At 34.0% G+C, this 21,009-nt stretch overlaps 1 protein-coding gene across 2 annotated transcripts in view; it reads right to left on the bottom strand.

Annotated features, from left to right (window-relative positions):
- Nucleotides 1-17,715: 17,715 nt before the first annotated feature.
- LOC134751538 (potassium voltage-gated channel protein Shal) overlaps nucleotides 17,716-21,009 on the bottom strand; it is a 107,392-nt gene continuing 104,098 nt past the window's right edge. Inside the window, exon 6 of one of the 2 annotated variants that reach the window (XM_063686987.1) lies at nucleotides 17,716-18,265. In XM_063686987.1, the coding sequence (XP_063543057.1) occupies nucleotides 18,167-18,265 (99 nt within the window). In that variant the 3' untranslated portion in view covers nucleotides 17,716-18,166. The remainder of the gene's footprint in view (nucleotides 18,266-21,009) is intronic. The other variant, XM_063686986.1, reaches the window with a different exon arrangement.

Here is a 21,009-nt window from a genome sequence, read left to right on the forward strand (position 1 = left end):
AGGCACCATTTTATCCCATGGTTAAAAATCTACTATTCAGGCATACAGGTGCTAATTTACTGTTAATATAAAGCATAACGATATAAACGAAGCACTGATACGAAGACCAGTGTCTTTCCTATTTTGGCCGCAGAGCCGGCGAAGTGGAAAATCAGCCAGTTAATATGCATTGTAGGCCATTTCTTTCCATTCCTTCACAAGCCAGTTGTACAGTATATTAATGTACCTATCAATAAAAACAAGTGCGAGTCGGACTCGCGCAAAGGGTTCCGTACCATTACGCAAAAAACGGCAAAAAATCGCGTTTGTTGTATGGGAGCCCCACTATATTTATTTTATTCTGTTTTTAGTATTTGTTGTTATAGCGGCAACAGAAAAACATCATCTGTGAAAATTTCAACTGTCTAGCTATCACGGTTCATGAGATACAGCCTGGTGACAGACGGACAGGCAGACAGACAGCGGAGTCTTAGTAATAGGGTCCCGTTTTTACCCTTCAGGTACAGAACGCTAAAGAAGATTTATACTAATTGAGCTGCTATTTTAAATTTAAACGAACCCATTATTAATATTAATAGCCCAATTCTTTGTTCTTGAGTGTTATGTTATGTACATTGTACATATTTTAAGTAAGTACATATTTTTGTTTCCGATTTCAACGTCTCGATTACGTTATGTTTGCATCTAGTGTTTCGTCTTAATTAGAAGAGATTAATAATTGAAGCCAAATTATTATTGTCATACGTATGTACATACATGTAATACGTTTAAATATCAAACACAAATTTTTGTATTGCCATGAAAATAAAATAAATATTTTTTAATTTCTCAAAAAAAATTTTTTTGCGATATTGCATCAAACTGATGATGTACAAATTGTACAATTCACGTTTAAGGGGGCGTAAAGCCAGGTAGAAGGGGAAAAAAGTTATGGCGCGCCGTAAGAAACTTACGATGGAAGAAATTGCCATCATGCGGGTTTTTACATTTTATCTCAATTACTCTGAAGATATACTTTTGTTAAACATTTTGCTAGTCCGATCCCTCGGCTATATCACTATCAACACACGTATCAACATCGATCATGAGCGTTGGGAGGAGCTTGCTACAGACAGGTCATCTTGGCGGTCGACCATCTTTAACCGCATCAAATTATTTGAAGAAAACCGCCTCAATACCTTAGATGTCAAACGCCAACAACGTAAAGAGAGACCGAAGCCCTCGTACGCGTATACGTATAACGCGTCTGGCCAATTCTATTGTAGCACCTGCAATAGTCTTTAAGACCAAGTTCGGCCTGGCCAGCTACATTCGAGCCCATAATAGGCGTAATCCATAATTGCTGAGGTTGCCGTCATCGAAACCGATGAGGAGGACTACACTATATCACTAGCTATTTTTTACTAAAATTATACATGCTGGGTAATGATATAATACGTCATTCTTTCTGTCATTCTTCATTCCATAATTCCAATCGTTGCGATTCAAAATTATGTCATTCCGTTGCCATTACTCCAATACTGAAACAAAATTATTAAACTTACTTCATTACTTACTGTCATTCCAATAACTATACTGTAATTAATCATGTCATTAATCGTGATAGTGTCTGGCCCGTGAAAAAAAATGGAATTTATACTTGTTTTCGTGTTTTTAAGATATTAAAGTCTGCCCTTGAAAATATAATCTAGTTTCCGTATTTTTTTTACGTCAGGTTCATCTTTGTATGTATGTATTTTTTTCTGTAAGTTGTGTTTTATGTGTATTTTGTACGATAAAGAATTTACTGAAATACGGTAGGTAATACTTATATTGTGTCTTGTTCTAGAAGAATCAATTATAATTTTATTATGAGCTGTATCCGGGAGATATTGTTGAGTTATCGTCCGTATGTATGATGTATAGTAGTTTAATATGCGCTGAATAAAATGTATGTAGGTATATTTTGATACTTAGTTGCCCAGTCGGGTTCTATAGTTAGTTTACCACCAAAGTGTGTAAAATAATACTGCCGTCTCAAGGAAAAAAACCATAACTGACAAAAAGTAAGTTTCGAGAAAAAGCCAAAAAACTTTGCGCTCCTGTTCAAATAGGTTAAATTCTAAGTACAAAGTTGAAACTTTTGTTAATGAACAAAGTAATAGTGTAGAATTTTTATGCATTATAAATTATATGATTATCTATTTATTTAAATAAGTTATTTAGAAAAAATAGTTACTACCTCGTAAAACAAATAGAATAAAAATATTTTTACTAAGATTAAATGACATAAGTGCGTACTTATGTTTTTTGTGTTAGTTTTGCACTATGATGTCTAAGTAATAAAAGCACAAGTTCACAGTTGTGCTTATGTTACTAATCGATCTAGAAGCTGAAAAAGCACAATTGGGTACAATTGGGTGGTTTTTTTGCTTAGTTAAAGTAATCAAATTATGATTTATCTCGTTGACGGAATTCATAAAAATACGATGAGGAATCAAAATTATTTATTAAAAGAAAACAAATAAGATACTTTTAGAAATCTTTGAGTAATAATGTAACACAAAACTAAAATTAACCACAATTTGATTGCACTAAGTAATTACTAATTCTTTGAGATACCCTTAATAATAGTAATAATGTAATACAAAACTCAAATTTATTACAATTAGATTCCACTAAGTACAGATGCTTTTAGAGATCTTTAGGTAATAATGTAATTAAAATGAGGTACAATCTAAAGATCGATAATGTCACTACTAGAGGAATTTAAAATAAAAATTGCAAGTGGTAATACAAGAATTAACAAAGGATACATTATCGCAACTCATAAAACAATTACGATCATTGCCAGGCTTAAATCAGAGTATCGTCGACTTACAAAAATTGCTTCCAGAATAAGAAAAAACCAAAAACATTAAGATGTCACACCAGTCATGCTCCGTATTACGAGTTTAGAAAAAATTTGTGAATTGTTATAATTACAAGTTATTACATGACATTTCGGAAGAAAAAAAGGTCTCTCTCTTGATAACAAAATTAAATAGTAACATTTATGACACATTGCCATTAGGTGCTCCGAATATACCCAACCCAAATTTCGTATTCTAGACAAGCTAAATATAATAGGCTTGAATAAATGTGCCAATTTTCATATGTGCAGGTTATATAAAGGTTTCAAGTTATGAAGGGCTCAAAAGTAGCTCGAAATGGTTTGTGTAATATTACACACGGTTGCTGCTTTTTCTTTTAACTTGACTGGACACGCTGCCACGTGTCTAGATGTTCCAACTAAACAGCTAGGCGTATTTAGAGAAAATAAAAAAAGAGCTCTTTTGTATTTGAAACAGCCTGGGGTAGTTTTAAAAAGGCAAATATAACCCTGAAACTGAAACCAAATGCTAAGCCAAAATTTTTACCTGCAAAATGTCCTTTTGTATTAAAATCTAAGGTTGAAACAGAATGGGGTACACCAATACACGTTAACACTTCTCATGTTTTTCAAAATAGGCAGGAGTATTAATACGTGCGTACTGCGTCGTACTCGCAACGTCTTTCAAAGGAAAAAAACCGATCAACCCGCGCGCGCCAAGTGAACCGCCCGAAATCTGTCTTTGAGGAGACCGGAGGGGGACTACCTACTAGCCTGATAAAGCATAACTGACAACAATGTTTAAGAAATAAACCACAAGTTCACTGTTTTTGAAACCGACACTAAGCAGAAAAAGCATAAGGAAGAGTCATACGAGACAGAAAAACCATAACGTGCAACTTATGTTTTTTTAGGTTCCAAGAGTTATGACTAATAATATTTTTTTACTAACAAAAATGAACATTTTTGTCAACTTAAGGGTTTTTTACATAGAAATTTTATGTAATCCTAAACTATGGTTTTTCTTCTTATGAAATAGATGTTGGGCTTAAATTCAACACAAAAGGGAAAAAAAAACACAAGTCGTCACTTTAGTACTTTTCTGTCTATGAATATATACTTATGCTTTTTCTTTCTCAAAAAGGAACTAACTTTACCAAAATGGCGTGTAGTTATGCTTGTCTAAATCTTGACCTGTTAGAGATAAAGAAATAACTGCTAGATAGAAAAATCACATTTTTCTTCCTGATTTCGAGGCTGTCAATAACTCAATTTCGCAAAAATTGTCACTTATGGTTTTTCTCCTTAAGGCGGCAGAATAATTATGATTATGTTGTAGTAGGTACCTGACTTTAAATAATGCAAATACCTATAGTCATCACATTGTAATGTACTATAGTATAGTATAGTATTAGTGTAAGACTGAAATCGGATTCTTTACCGAAACCGAACATTCGACCGAATCATGATCTTTATGCTGAAACTTGCCGAAAACAGAACTTCGGTCAAACTCTACCGAAAATACAATTTCGGCGCGGCAGAAAGGTTCGGCAGTTTGTTGGCCAAAACCGAACCTTTTGGCGAAACATGATTTGTATGCCGAAACCGAACCCGAAACTTAACCTTCGACACTATTTAGTATACATATCATTATCATCATCATCATCATCACCATAGTATACATTTATAGGTATAATCAAAGATAGATATAACTCCGTAATAGATGGATACAGTCTAAGGAAAAAACGTGCCTCGAAAATCAAGAAAATTTGACTCTCGATCAGGGGCGCTACTAGCTTTAGCCTACTGTCGTATAGATGGCGTTGACGGTTTCGTTTGTTATTTTACAATTTTTACGCATATCAGTGAAAGAACATGGGTCAAAGTCATAAAAATAATTAATGCAAATAAAAAAAATCATTTATCCATATTTAAATACATTTTATCGTATTTTTATTAATCTTCATTTTTAGTTTTGAAGTGTGTCGATAGATGGCAGTGAATTTACTGGGGTTACAAAATTTACTATGACAGTACCGCTCTAGTATAAGTTACTCTATGGTATAATACTTATGGCTACCATGTACCATCAAATGAGCACAAAACACAAAAATACCTTAAAACTAATATAAAAGTAGAAAGATCGTTAGTTCCATAGACGAGGTCGATTATAGGTTTTTCTTTTCAAAAATTAGATAGTCCAAAAAGAAACAAATAATACAACACTGTTACGCCATCTATCGAATTAAAATGAACTTCACCTTCGTTGCGCGCTGCCACCTGTTAGGGCGTCTCTGTAATTACGTGTACAAGATTTACTCGTAGTCAAGCGTAGCGCATGGTAGCGCGTAGCGCCCTACTTAAATAACATCCGTTAATGTTTCGCTAGTTACTACGTTCACCAATAGATGGCGGTATAGTTTTCATTACACCAACGATTCATTGAATACAGATTTACAGAATGATTCAGGAAACGCGATCAGGATCAACCTTACGCATTTAGAAGATGATAAGAATGATAAGCTGCGTCTCTTACCATTATGTCTGATTAACGTTTAAAAAAAAGTGTATCTTATTTTATTTTATTTATTAAGTACATCCACATCGTATGTATTACATATGTTGCATTAAAATTGTGTCAAGATACTTCACCTGATACAGTACGACAATTAAGGAGTACATAGCGTTGACTGTGTATAATAGGACTGGGAACGAGATCTTAAACTATACATAAAAAGAAACATTAAATTTTTAAAACAATTAACAGTTAACTAATATACATGTATCCATGACAAGTGTCAAATTGAATGTCATTGGAGTCTAGTTTTTAGGGTTCCGTACCCAAAGGGTAAAAACGGGACCCTATTACTAAGACTCCGCTGTCTGTCTGTCAGCAGGCTGTATCTCATCAACCGTGATAGCTAGACAGTTGAAATTTTCACAGATGATGTATTTCTGTTGCCACCATAAAATAATTAATAACAAATACTAAAAACAGAATAAAATAAATATTTAAGTGGGGCTACCATACAACAAACGTGATTTTTTTGCCGTTTTTTGCGTAATGGTATGGAACCCTTCGTGTGATATAGGAGGTAAATGAGCAGACGAATTGCTTGATAGTAAGCAATTACCGTTGCCCATGGACACCTGTTACTACAGAGGGATTACAAGTGTATTGCCGATATTTAAGATAGGAGTACGCTATTTTCTTGAAGGATTGAAGATCGCATCGATCTAGAAATACCGCCGGCAACAGTTCATTCCATTCCACAGTTTAGGTAGGTGTGCGAGGCAAGAAGTTTTTGGAGAAACGCACAGTTGAGGTCTGCCAAGTTGCCAACCGCACGCACGCACAAGTTGTTTGCAGAAATCGCAAAGCGTCTGGTTGACGTAACTGGTGACCGTAGAGCTGGCGGCTTCCTCGCACAACGTATCAGCATTGCGATACAGAGAGGAAATGCCGCCAGTATACTTGGTACAATGCCTCAAGGGCCTATTATTTAAGCTAGTTATTAATTTAGTTTAGTAGTACCACTAGTATACAGGGTGATCAATCGAAATGGGTCAGTATGGAGAAATCAGAAACTATGAGAGATAGCGAAATCTGTTCTTAGGAACCATGGCGTCGATTTTAGATTTAATAATAATGACATTCAATTTTTTTTTAAGTCATACATAACCAGGCATCGAACCTGGTCAATATTCTTTATGCAATTGCGTGTAGTATTTGTTTGTATAATTGATCCTGAAATTTGAATAAAAAATTAGAAAAAAATTAATGCCATCATCATCTTCCTCGCGTTGTCCCGGCATTTCGCCTCAACTCATGGGAGCCTGGGGTCCGCTTGGTAACCAATCCCAAGAATTGATGTGGTAAATGTTTTAGTGTTGAATAAAACAACAACATAATTCGTTATATACAATCAAGTTTATTTTTTCTCAAAATAACAAAGAATCGTTAAGCTAGAGGTTTAGAACCAAGGACCTTACACTAAACCACATTCTGAACAAGAGCTATCAACTCATTTTGTCTATCTGGGCCCCGTTTTTTTAACCACACCGTATAAGACCCGATTATTTATTGTTGTCGATTTATTTTTCGTTAACTTTGGATAAAAGGCTGGTTTCAAGAGCTCCTCATTCTGGGCGAAATTAATACGAAATTCAAAAATTAAGTTTATAATTTTCCATAGAAATTTCGTTTATAAAAATCCATAGGTTTTTGTAGCTTAGGGGAAGTTTTTAGGACATAAAATAAAATTAAGCTTATATTGTATAGAATAGGGAATTCGAAATCTGACGAAAAAAAATTCAACAGCAAAATAAATATCCACCCATAACAATTATAAAAAAGAATGTGTGGTCGGGTCAAAATTCTTTTCGTTGTCTTGTTTTTGTTCCCAAAAAAAATGTGACGGAGTGGAACTTTTTGTGTGGGGTGAAATTTAGTTTTTAATTATTCTTAAGAAACTTTTAATCTACAGCTAGTAAGACGTGTAGTGACACTCATTTATTTTATTTTATTTTATTAAAGACAAACATATAAGCGTGACAGAGTGGTAAAAACAAGACAACGAAAAGAATTTTGACCCGGATGCTTCTTGTACAAATGCGGAACGTTGTGATATTCTTTTTTTCTGTTCTGTGATAAACCATTCAATTTGTTCTGCCATATTACAATTACATTTTTTGTACTTAATAAGTATTATGTCATAGTTTTATTTTCAAAACGGGGCCATAATCCATATTTTATATACGGGTGTAACATTTTGTTGTTATTTAATTGTAAATTGTAACATGTGAATCATTTTAATAAAGTAGCTTCAAGTAAAAAGGTGATACATTTTCTGTGGTGTGATTTTTGTAGAATGGACAAATAAGTAACGGCTAGCTAGACACTAAACAGGTAATTAAAAAAAGTATATTTTATTACACGAGTGACTTTGGAGATCCTGTAAAAAGTGGCCTGGTTTTATTGTTCGTGAGTGTATTAACCAATCTTAATCAGGGTTTACCAATATTAACCACAGTTAACCGATGTTAACCACTGAAGACATTAACTGTAAGTACTGTAACCCATATTACTACACACAGTACACACGCATACAAAATATGGACATTTGATGTTCTAGCTATAAAAGTCGTAAGTTCTATGCCACGACATTCAACTATCAGCCCTGCAGCAGCATCAATAAGGTCCACTATCGGACTTACGACTCGTAGCACTGGGTCCATTTAGTACCATGAAGTTACGGGCAGGGCCCAAGATTGGTCCGACATCCTGAGTCACAACACTATACAATTGTCGATATCGACAAAAAGGGGCTATATTCTTGAAACGTAGATTAAAAAAAGTATTAAAAGTTTTCAATACGATTAGCGTTCGTAAGAAGTGCAATGGCTTCGTGACATTAAGTCCCCGGCAAGCTTGATTCTCCATACAAACGTAGTTACGCTTTCATTTTAAAACGACTAGCTAGATTGCTCTGAAACTTTGTACTTACAATAGGATAAGGTATATCTAGGTCTGTAATTAGTTTATGTAGCTTTAGATACCATAATTAAAACAATACAGCGGATTTTTTTTATCACAACTTTCTTTTACTCTAGTTCGTTTGTTTTATAAACTAGAGCTATATAAACTAATTACAGAACTAGATATACCTAATGTCATTGTATGTGCAAAGTTTTATTACAGTCCAACAAGTAGTTTTAAAATGAGAACGAAACTCCGTTTGTATGGGAAGGTGAAATTCGGCCGAGCTTGCCGGGGACTCTTAATGCGCCTTTTTTTAAACATTTCTTATGCCGATATTCATATTTTACAATTAGGTAAGACAATTAGAAAACATGTATATGTATAATCCGAAATAAAAGCTTTTTTTAATTTAATTTCGCCTAAATAATGTATGACGCGATCGTCTGAAATAATTTCAAAATCGCAAGTTCTCGATGAGTCATCAATCATCATCTTTCCAATGCTCATAAAATAGCTAAGGATAGGCGCAAATATTATTTCATGATAACAAAAAAAAGCAATCGAATTTGAAACAAACATAGTTTTAAATTAGTTCTTCATTTTCACGTGACATGTTTTTTTTTGCAAAAATGGTCAACAAATTCTTCTTCTTCTTCTTCCCTTGTCCCAACTTCATTTGGGGTCGGGCCTTCTTGTGCGTCTGCGCCAGGTCGTTCTGTCCTGGGTTGTCAACGAAAAATGGTCAACAAATTATAGGAATAAAAAAGCTCATCACTTTTTTTTTCAGAAACTTGAATCTCATGTTTCAAGTAGGTACTAGAACAATCTTTGTACCAATAATACATTAATTTATTTAAAAAAAATCGGCGATCCAAGAATATCCCCTTGGAAACACTATACAATTATTTACGGTTGAGTTATCTACATTATATTTAAAAGTTTTGGTAGAGCAGATGTTATAATTAATTTATACAAATCTAGGATATATATGTTAAATAAAATTGTAACAGGATATTATATTTCATTGAGGACACAATACCGAAAGCAGCCAAAAAAAAAGAATCTCTTATTATTATTTTGTTGTTTCATAATTTATTAATTTTATAACTGTTAACAGTTTCACAATATATTATAGGGGTCATGCATTAAAGGTCTAATCCGTCAATATCAACATTTTAATTTAAACAAGTGTCATTTATTGTCATAAAAAAAGTATGCAATGTTAACTAAATCTTATTATCTGACATTGGATTATAGGGGGCGAAATTTAATGACAGGTAGTACTTTCAGTCGACAGTGTTTAGGCCACAGCTTGCTGAGTGGCCCAATGAAGGTACGAGACAAGGCAAGTGACCGTTCAAAGTTTTGTTTCACAAATGCCCCCTATAAGCCGATGTCTGCTTATTAAGTAACTGTTAATATAAAATACTGTTTTATTTTGTAATAATATGGAACATAATATTTTATACAAAGTTACATAACAGTACATTATGATACTAGTGCGAAAAAAAGGAAATTCGCGACGAGTGATGATAAATTAAAACACGACCGAACGGAGTGTTTTAAATCAACACGAGTTGCGAATTACCTTTTCGCACATATATCGTACAACATTTTACAATACATATGGCAATTTAAATTTTCGAAATAGTTTCGTAACGCCCTAAATCTTAATTATCGCACTAGTACTGTAAAATATATTTAGCAATTATCTGTGGTGCTATCGGATTATGTACTCAAAGAGTTTAATATAAGAATAAAGATTTGTAGAACTCTATTTCCCAATAATGGTGGCATGTATATATCGGAAATATTCTCTTGAAATGACAGTTTAAAATATGTGACTTAAATATATGCCTATTTAAGTCACATATTACAGCACTAGTCAATAGTCACATTTTTAAAAACTTAGCATAATAGTCACATTTTTAAAAACTCAGCACTAGTCAATAATCACATTTTTTTTTGCATTCTGAGTTCAAGAGAATATATACGTTGCATGCATGCAAAACCAATTCTGCGTAAATTTTAAAGTGGAGACGAATTATTAAGACTTTCTTTAAAAAATATTAAAATATGTACTTTTAAAATGTTAAAAACACGAAATATAAATTAAGTTCATTTTATTTGTACTTTATACATTACTGTGAGTTCTTTTATAGTTGAATATAATTTCACATTTGTTTCGTATATAAATATATTTTTATATGCATATATAACTTTAATAGAAAATTATTCTTATTCAGCTTTTCTTAATATTCCACGTGGTTCTCTGATACATATATTTTAGAGATGGGTGCATTGGGATAAGATTGAACGGGTTTTTCATACGGGGTAAGATGAAAAGTCGCCCATAATGCTTCGGCATACGATTTTTTGTCTCACCCCTCATGAAAAATCCGTTCAATATTACCCCAACGCACCCTAATTGAAATATATATTTCAATATATATTCCGCAGAATTGGTTCGAACCTTTAAAGTTTGATACCATTTTGGCATCAATCTCAATTATTCGAGCGGTTATGCCTTTATTCTTGTATTGTCTCATAACAAACAAACAATTATATATTTCTTGTAAAGAGAAAACCAAACAGCCATAAAAATCACAGGGACACATTTTGACAGACCAAGAAAACGGTAAAGCGCTATTTAAGATACTAATAAGTATTTGTATTTCTTTCTTTTGCTATAGGATATACTACAGTAACGTATATCCAGATATTGGTATTATATTGGAAAATTTAAAAACATCTGACAGGTTAGGTTAGTGAATTTGAATATACAGGGTGGGCACAGGGATTCCGACACACTTTAACCATGAATTCTAGTGCCTATTTGGATAAAAAAAAGTAATATAACAATGCCATAGAAAGCCTAATTTACGAGATATTCAATTATTTAAGTAATTTCGAAGTTAAAAAAACTCAAGGCTAACACGCCCTTATGTGACGTAATCATACATACCAAGACACAAACAATCACACATGCAAAGCAGAAGTGTTAAAAATAGTAAACTTACCTGTCACCTGCTATAAACTAGACTATAAAGTGTCATATTGGTGTCGCATGTTTTCTTTTTCACTCTTTCAAACTAAAGATACGTTCACAAGTTAGTACTATCGTTAATTGATTTATTTTGTTCCAGAAATTAAGTAAATTAATTAGGCAATTTTGGACCCATGTTGATATAACATTTTTCTTTCGTAACACTGCCAGGAATCCACGGTTAAAGTCTGTCGGAATCCCTGTGCCCACCCTGTATAAATAGGCGCCCGCCATTTTTATTAAAAACATAAATATATTTAAACAACAAAAGTTAAAAAACATTGGAAAAAAGTTGAAAATTTATTTACTTCTTTATCGATTTTAAACACTTAGCTACACCACTTTAAATATATTAGTTTTAGTAGAAATTGTGGCAATTTTATGGAAGAAATTTTCAACATCGAATTCGGTATAATAATTAACTACAAAATAAAACGTACGCCTAACCTTAAAATGCATCCAATGCAACACCGTCATTATACATCTCGTCTTAATACTAAATTTAACATATAATTTAAATAAATCTCTAGATTAACCACATAAATTCATCTATCTATTTAACATTTACGAACTATTGCATTCATAAGAGTCCATAACGAGTCCTTAATGTCACATTTCGTACCAAAATTTCAATTTTGGTACAAAACGTCGACATTTCAGCCCTTAACGTATAACTAGAATCACTATATACAAGGGACAGCTAACCATCTGAATTTCTTATTCATTGTACAATATTCATTGCATTACCGCCTTTTCCATCAAAACAGTGTGATATCCAGTAGAATCCACCGAGTGGAACACCCGGGTACTATAATAAACTAGAATATCTTAAGAGATTCCTCAAGTGTTCTACTATGGTGTTTTGTCTAGCAAGCTGGGCTATACTGAACATATCGACGCTGGAAATGAGAAATGGGATAAGCGACAGTTTTAGAGGTATTGACAGAGTTATATACATCGTTGGAATCGCCAGATTTTTCTACATCGAATGGACTAGGTTTCGTACCCATCTGACGACTTTAGTGTCGCTTATCCAGTAGCTGATTCAGAGAATCACGGACATATTTCAATCACTAAACGACTTAGCCATTAATATCATCCATATGACCTAACAACTCAAGGGACCTCAAAAAATATTTGCGTTTACCCTCGCCCATGGACACCCGCAACACCAGAGTAATTGAAAAGACGTTACCGGCCTTAAAGATGAGGCCGAGAGTACGGTCTTTTCTTAAGGGTTTGAAGATTTCAAAGTCACTGAGTCGTATCGGTCCGGAAATACCACGGGCGACAGTTCATTCCACAGTTTAACTGTTCGAGGCAGGGAATTTCGAAACGTAAATAAAATGGAAATATTATGTCCTGGGTAATCCACCCTGATTCTGCTTAATATCACGGAATTTATCTATAACGTGGCAATGTACCTCGAGCCAGTTATCTAAAACTCTATACTCACTAACACAGAGCAACGTTAATTATTCCGAAATAATCTTCGAAGGCACTAGATCGCTAGTGGATTCAAAACAAATTTTAATCAGGAAGTTGAAACGCGATTATTTTACAGTATTTAAATACTACGGATAAATTTTACTTTTTATTTAGAGCAACCCCACACTAGCGTCTCCCAAGCGTCGGCGTCTAGTCAACTCTATGGCTGCTGCTCAACGCAACGTGGGCGCAATTTTCCTGTCAGCGCTATGGAAAATGGCGTCGCTGCGCAGTTGCGCCCACGTTGCGTCGAGCAGCAGTTATAGAGTTGACTAGACGCCGACGCTAGGGAGATGCTAGTGTGGGGTCTCTCTTATGCGTCGCGCCGTGGACGTGAACGGTAGGTAGGTATTCAACCTGAGGAAGGACTCCCGAACAGCACGAAATTTTAACTTTAAGTTTACCCGTAGTAGTTAAATAGTTAATTCTATGTCCAATGTCACAATAAATCCTTTGCAAAGCCTATTATCGAAATTGAGTTTGCATTTGAATTTTTTTATTGAACTGTGAACATTATAATTGAATATTTAGATAGATTGTTAGGAACACGTCAACTGAATACTATTACTAATATTTATAATTATAGTCCATCCGATAAACTTATATATACATACTAGTTTTTGGAACATTAATAAAATTGTTCCAAAACGGAACCTTGTACTTAATCATTGTTGAAATATTTAAATACATATATCGCTTTGCAAAGGCTAGCATTGTATTTAAAATGTACTTATTTCAGTTACATATTTTTTTCTTCTGCAAACTAAAATGGCGTAAACGCCATCCGAAACATACAATTGCTTAACATAGACTAAGAGCCAGCCCCAGAAAAGTTTTGCTGGCCTGTTATTCTGACCTCTACCGGTGACCAGTTGCCAAGCATTCGGCTTCAATAATAAGGACTTTTTTCTGATATAGGAGGCAAACAAGCGGACCAATCGCCGGATGGTAAGCAATTCCAACCGTCGCCCATGGATATGGATACATAAAACACCAAGGGTTGCAAGTGCGCCGGCTTTTAAGATGGGAGTACGCTGTTTTCTTAAAGGTTTGAAGATTGTATCGGTCCGAAAATACCGCAGGCGACTGTTCATTCCACAGTTTAGCAGAGCTGTGCGAGGCGGGAACTTTCTAAGGATAGCAGTAACTGCCTAGTTTCGTTGCTCGTAACCTTGAACCATTTTTCGGAGCCAGCTCTTTATCTAGCAGCGGCATTGACACCATACGTTAATCAATATAAGATGAAAATGTACTTTAAAATTTACCAGTAACCTAACCAGCTAATATTGATATGATTTCAATAACTATTGACTAGACCAAAATTTGAAATCTTTCCTTACCAGCGATGCGATAACTAAAATCATCTCTAAATCCAAACTTATCTCAGTTGTGGTAAGCGACATTCAATGTCTGTTAGGCATATGAAATGTAAATAGAAATGATTAAGATCCATTAGAAATAGTTCTTAAGGAGAACAGTTTTTTTTACTACAAATCTCCCGTGAGACTCAAACATATTATTAAAATTATTTTAAAACGGGTCACTCACGTATTATTATTAAGTCGAATAGCTCGACTTAATAATACGTGAGTGACCCGTTTTTTTTTTTGTTGGATATCATGAGAAAGTCGTAAACAACATATGTTTACACTAGGTACATCATGCTTTTAAGTAGATGTTGAAATTATTAATACCGATACATCTTGATCTTCATTTACATTTACAACTTACATTTTTTTTTATTTGCAAAAACTTATTGCATTGACGCTTACAACATTTGAGAATTATACACATTCGAGTAATCGAATCTGAACAACTGTTTCAGTCACCTTTACAACATTAAAACCTTATAATACTGTCATGTATCACTGCTCGGTAAAACACTGATAGGAAATTATTTATTAGAGACTGGTATTAGATTAGGTCAATGTGGAGAGCGTCTATCAGGTAATACCGTCTACAAGCAAGAGCTTCGACGAAAGATCGCCGCTTTTAACTCTTGCACTTGTACAAATACTCCATTAACAGAAGGTCGGTAGAGCAGAAGGAGCGAATCTCTTCCTTTCTGACTATCTGAGCGAAGTATGTATACAAATACGAGAGTTCTTACTCTATGACGGTTTTCTCAACCAAAAAAATTATATGCCGGTCTTTCCCACATTTTAGCTGTTTGAGGTGGTGGTACATGATTTTACGCAAAAATAACAAATTTTCATTAACGTACAACAATTGTCGCGTTTTTAATTTGTTCCAAACGAGGAACGTGACACAATAAGCAGTAAATTGTATTGTATTGTAGTTCGGGCGATTTTCCGCAACTCGACGACTGGCGCCTATTTTGCGTGACAAGCAGTAAATTAATATTAACATATCAATTTACAATAGCTAGCACGATATTTGCTGTTTCTATAAATATTTTGGTTTCTTGCAGAATTATAGGCCCAGGTATCGTTGAGAAGACAGTGTGACAGCGGATCTGCTTCAGCTTTGCGTCAGTAATTGGCAGGAAGTTGCGCAGGATCGGGACAGGGACAGGACACTGAACCAAAATAGTTAGTTAGTTAGCAGAATTATCAGTGCTTCACCCGAAAATGTGGAGCGTATTACTGAGCCATAACCCTTTTGTTTTGCTGCAACGCACACAGCAAACCTACCTACCTTTTATTGATGCTTTTTTGTTATTTATTTTATTTTTATTTTGGTATTGTTATTGTTTCTATTTTTTTGTCTAGATTGTAGCAAGCGAATACATGGTTTATTTATCTATTATTTTTTGGCACAGAAACCCGGCACTATCTCTTGGGCTATAATCTTCCCATGTAGAACTGTCTTCCTTGAGATAACTAAATCTAAACCAGCCTCTAAAGTTGGTAATCATTAGAAATATCCATTTCAGCGTGTTTATTAATCAGAAGTTGACATACGTGGCACATTGTACAAACTTCTTAAACTGGGCAACTTTATCTTTTTAACAAATTACATTTAGCAAATTAATTAAACACAAAGTTTTTCATCATAAACCAGTAAACCATTTTATGCTTCTGTTTTATAAAATTATGTTTGCTATTATAGTTTATAGCATTAGTTTTACACTGTAATGTCATTTAAACATGTTTTCAATAAATAAATAAATAGTGACCCAACTTGTGACATATTTAACATTGTAACATTGACAAAATTGTGCATCTAAAAGTACTTGAAGCAAAAACTTCTAGCGTATCGAGCATTTTAGTGTGTATTGTACATTCTCGTTGTTTTCTTATTTAAATACAAAACACAAATACAAATGCTTTATTTCATTACTTTTTACAGCTGTTCAGGTAGGTAATTAGTCCATCTTAGGTACACTTAGGTGCACTTTAGTGCAAGTAGTTAAGTATTTATCTAAACATTGTCCGACAATTTGATTGTTTAAGTAATGAAAAAGGTGCGGTGATTGCTGGATTTAAACCCGCCCTTGGTCAGCTAATTGAAAAGGTATTAAGATTATATAAGAATTTATGAAATTTTTGTTATTTTTAATCTTTACATAATGTAATTTAATAAATGCGTGTTATTGGCATTATTTTAAATATGTAAGCATTATTATATGTCTGTTATAATTACGGCTGTTGTTATCCTGATTATCAATAGAATAAATAAGTTTTTGGCTAAAATTTCATTTTTGGTACAAGATTTTATTGCTGACTGTACTTTTTTTCCACAGGCAACTAATACATCGAGACAATTCTAAAAACCCCAAACACAATTAGGTTGCGTTGTTTTATCACAGAGTTTCCATGTCCACCTCCTGTCTTCATCATCAGAACAGCTCGATGGTACCATAATATTGCATTGTCACCCGACTTACATGCGTATGCAAATTTTCAGCTTCATGGGAAACCGGGAAGATGGTTAAATTTGTTACCCTAGATTCCAATACATAGTTACATACAGGTCGACCTAATAAAAGCGTGTTAATAATATGGCTGTTTACGGACGATAATTTTGCGTGATAACGTTATAACGTTACCATGGAGATCTGTCAACAACGTGACACTCTTTCGTGCATGGTACCGGTGTTCGTCGATTTATAAGATGTTAGAAAAAAATTTTTTTGTTGTTCGGCATTATACCTGTTAAAAGATAAGGTAACATTTTAAGGAGTTTGTACCATTTCCTGAAACACTGCTTTCTAGAACACTGATTTAACATTCTGAATCGGAAATATATTTTTTGAAATGTGGGTACTTAAATATACGAATTTAATACGAAAAAACTATAAATGTACAATCGTGCCTGAAGTATTTATAAATTATAATACAGTGAAATTTCATTGGTATAGGCAACATTCAATTACAGTACATTTCTTTACAGTTGTCAAATATTATGTAAAAGATATTGTTAATAATTTGTGTATTTACATATTAAGAGGGAAGAATACCACGTACTCGTCCATACAAGAAGAGAATTTTTTTTTCCATCCTCGCAAGATTTTTAGTGCGTTATTGGTACAATGAGAGACTAGGTTTATAGGTTTTCCTTTTTTTCAATGTTTTTTTTTAAAGCGAAACCTATAAAGTCCGATATCGGCCTGTCAGTTGTTCGGAACTGTCAAATTTTTGTTCTAACTGACAGGCCGATATCGTCCGGCGTACTGATAGTCAGTGGGCCCCTTAAACCTAGAATATTGCTTATTATTATGCTGAAGCGATCGACATCAAAATTAAAGTGATTTATTAAGATTTAGTTAGTGGAAACTGTATTCTTCTGAAATAGAAATTTCATCAAATAAGTACCTAGGATCGCAAATATACGAGAAACTATTCATCCCTCTTAACGTGGAAACCCACAAATTTTCAGTGCATAATAAAATAAAAATACCTAACTATGATAAAATAAATAACCGAAGCGTTTTGATAAACACAACTAATTTATATTTATAGTTTAAAATTTATAAAATATTAAATTCGTATATTTAAGCAATCCACCCAAGATCAAGTACCTATACATCGATATAAACTTGATAATTCATAGGCAGTATCATGTTAGATAAAGACGTAATTATACATACATCTAATAATTGTTGTCAATAGTCTTTCCACCCTCACTGATCACGGGGTCCGTACTAGGTCCATCCGGGGGTTCGTGCGGGGTTCCGTTTGTTCCGTACGCGGGACCGTACGGGGGTTCGTACGGGGGTGGTCCGTATGGGGGTCCGCACGAAGGTCATTGCGGGTTCCGTACGAGGTTCCGTAGGGGGTCCGTACAGGTTCCGTGCGGACTATACGTAGCTCTCCATATGGCTAGTGGACGGACCCTAAAATGACGCCTCCACTAAATATGTGCCGTCCATCGCTACGCCCGTCTGGTTTCCCTGGACGGTGCTCCCCGCCGGAATGTATTTGCCGCATGCTTGCTGGAATGAGAGAAATTTTTTCGTGTTAAAATACAGGTGTTAAGAGGTACGTCCATATCTGGCTAATGCTCCGGCAGTTAGGGAAACGCTCTTTAAAGGGGCCCACTGACTATCAGTCTGCCGGACGATATAGGCCTGTCAGTTAGAACAAAAGTTTGACAATTCCGAACAACTGACAGGCCGATATCGTCCAGCGGACTGATAGTCAGTGGGCCCCTTTAGTAGTTGCGTATATATGTTTTGATATCGCAGTTACTAAAATGACAATTTGACTGGACATATTGGATAGTAGATACACCTTACTGTCATTTTTATAATGGCAAATGAAACGATAGCGAAATTTTGCTAGATTTGGAGGTACCTGTATTGTCCTGTACAGGTCAAAACCTAAAATATTTTTAACTTATTTATTTCTGCATGATAAAATAAAATTATTTATATAAAAAAAAAAACAAAGTAATTAAAGTAGGGACATTATTATAATTCATAAACACATTTAAAATGTTTGTACATTTTATTGTCAGTGTTTTAAACAGGCTTAGTTGAGATTTAAAACATTTTATTTGCTATCTGATTATAAATCGGTTTTATTTAAGCACTTAAATTTAAATACACATTACTTTTGACCTAACTACGTTTTTATCTACCTTAAATACTCAACCGACACGACATAATGCTCAAGCTTTAAAAACAAAAGTGTTAAAATACAAACACAATTTGAAAGTGGCAAGTAGCAGTGAAATTGTTGTGTGTATGAGTGAAAATTTTGGTGTAGTCATGCCAATTTGAGAGAAATAGCTTTTTATGTAGACCCAATAGCGTGTAACGTGTTAAAGAAATGTGCCATTGTCAACCAAAAGGGTACTTATTGTCGGTTGTCAATAAGGCGCTATTTCGAAACCTTATCGACAAGCGACAATGTGGTACCTTTTAGTTGAAAACGTCACAAATGTTCTTGTCAATAAAAGTGTTGGATGTCAAGGTTTTAATTTGTAAATTTTACAAGTTACCACAAGGTTGTGGACCTCTGTCCAACCAACAACTGTTATGTTCCTTTGCGTTAAAAACACGAAAAATTTCGTACATTGATCTGCCACTTCCTATGGACTGTATCGTTTATTATAAAATTTATAAATACAGATAGAAAATACCTGGTGCCCGTTTATCAAAAGCTTGTAGCTTGTAATACAAGTGGAAGACCCTTTCGGACAAATGCTGTCAAAAAGGGACTTCCACTTGTATTACAAGTTACAAGTTTTTGATAAACGGGCCCCAGGGGCCCGGGTCTCAAAAGCTTGTAGTTCGCTTTACGAATCATTGTAATTGCGGTTCGCATAGTAAGAGTTTTTTTTTGTGTAATATCGATTTGTTTGCACACCGTAAATTTTCTTGTAGTATTTGTCCGAAATCGTTATTATTACTCGAGAGAATTGAGTAAATTTTGTCTAAATCGTATGCTTTACGTCGAGCTTCCAGGACGAAATGTGTATCTTATTAAAGAATTAAACACATGTGTAATTTTTAAATTAAAATATAATAGCGTGCGTTGGGATAAGATCGAACGGGACGTCCGTATCCGTATGCCGAAGCGTTACGAGCGACTTTTCTTCTTATCAGACATAAAAAACCCGATCTATCTTACCCCAATGCACCTACCAAAAAAAAAACGGCTAAGTTGTATTTATAATAAACGATACAGTCCTTAAATATCTCTATCAATTACATATACTGTTGTTCCGCCGGTGATGCCGGAGGTCAATGACACCGTGCGAGCGGAACAGCGATATATTTATGCACGTACGATAGAGAGAGAAAATGGCGGATCAACGTATTAAATACTTCGTCCTTACTTTAGATGCAATACTGTGTCACATTTGACTAACCAATTATATATGGATTCTATTTCATTGTTATTAGTTAGTAAACTATGTTTGTGTTTATACTGATGATACTGCATAAAATGGTCAGGGGTAACCAACATTTATTAAAGAATTTACTTTTAATTTTTCTACTGAATATGTTTCTACTACAATTAACATATAACACTGCTTATAAAATGGCTATATGTTAACGCCATTTTATATATAATGTGTGCGGTGTGTTGGCATTCCTGTTGAAACCTTTGTCACAGTTGGGAGTTTCAACATAACTAGCAAATAATTTACAAACATTGAAGGACATCCGATTTTAAGTACATTTACAACACTCCTGGATCTACTTGAAACCTCGTCTCATTCTTGTTATTTAAATTTTAATAACAATACAATTTTTATATTTAAAATAAATATTACTCAAAATTGCGGTAGCCTTTTTTTCTACTCCAATTTCTGCAAGGTATTATAGAGACAAAATCCTACTCTCTACAAAAAATATATAAATTTGTTTAACGCACGCACAAAAGCTTGCAAAAAAAATGGTTTTACAAAGGTTTCTTTTGCACTTCTTAAATTCTTCTTTCTTAAATTATTAAAATGAGGCCGATATGCTCAGATAAAATATACCCTATCAAGATAATAAAAAAAAAAAAACAATTTTATTTTTTTATAAAATTATTATAACAGGTCATTTATGCTACCGCAAATTTTGGTACAACTTGTTAAAATTGTTCAAGAATAAGACGATCTCATAACAACAATATAACATCATATAATATACTGAAATACACAATAATAAATACATTTGACACTTCACGATATTGAAATAAAAACTTGCTTTTTACAACATCTTAGCACAGCAGCAAGCCC

This window comes from Cydia strobilella, chromosome 22 (genome assembly GCF_947568885.1).
Source record: "Cydia strobilella chromosome 22, ilCydStro3.1, whole genome shotgun sequence".
Taxonomy (NCBI): domain Eukaryota; kingdom Metazoa; phylum Arthropoda; class Insecta; order Lepidoptera; family Tortricidae; genus Cydia; species Cydia strobilella.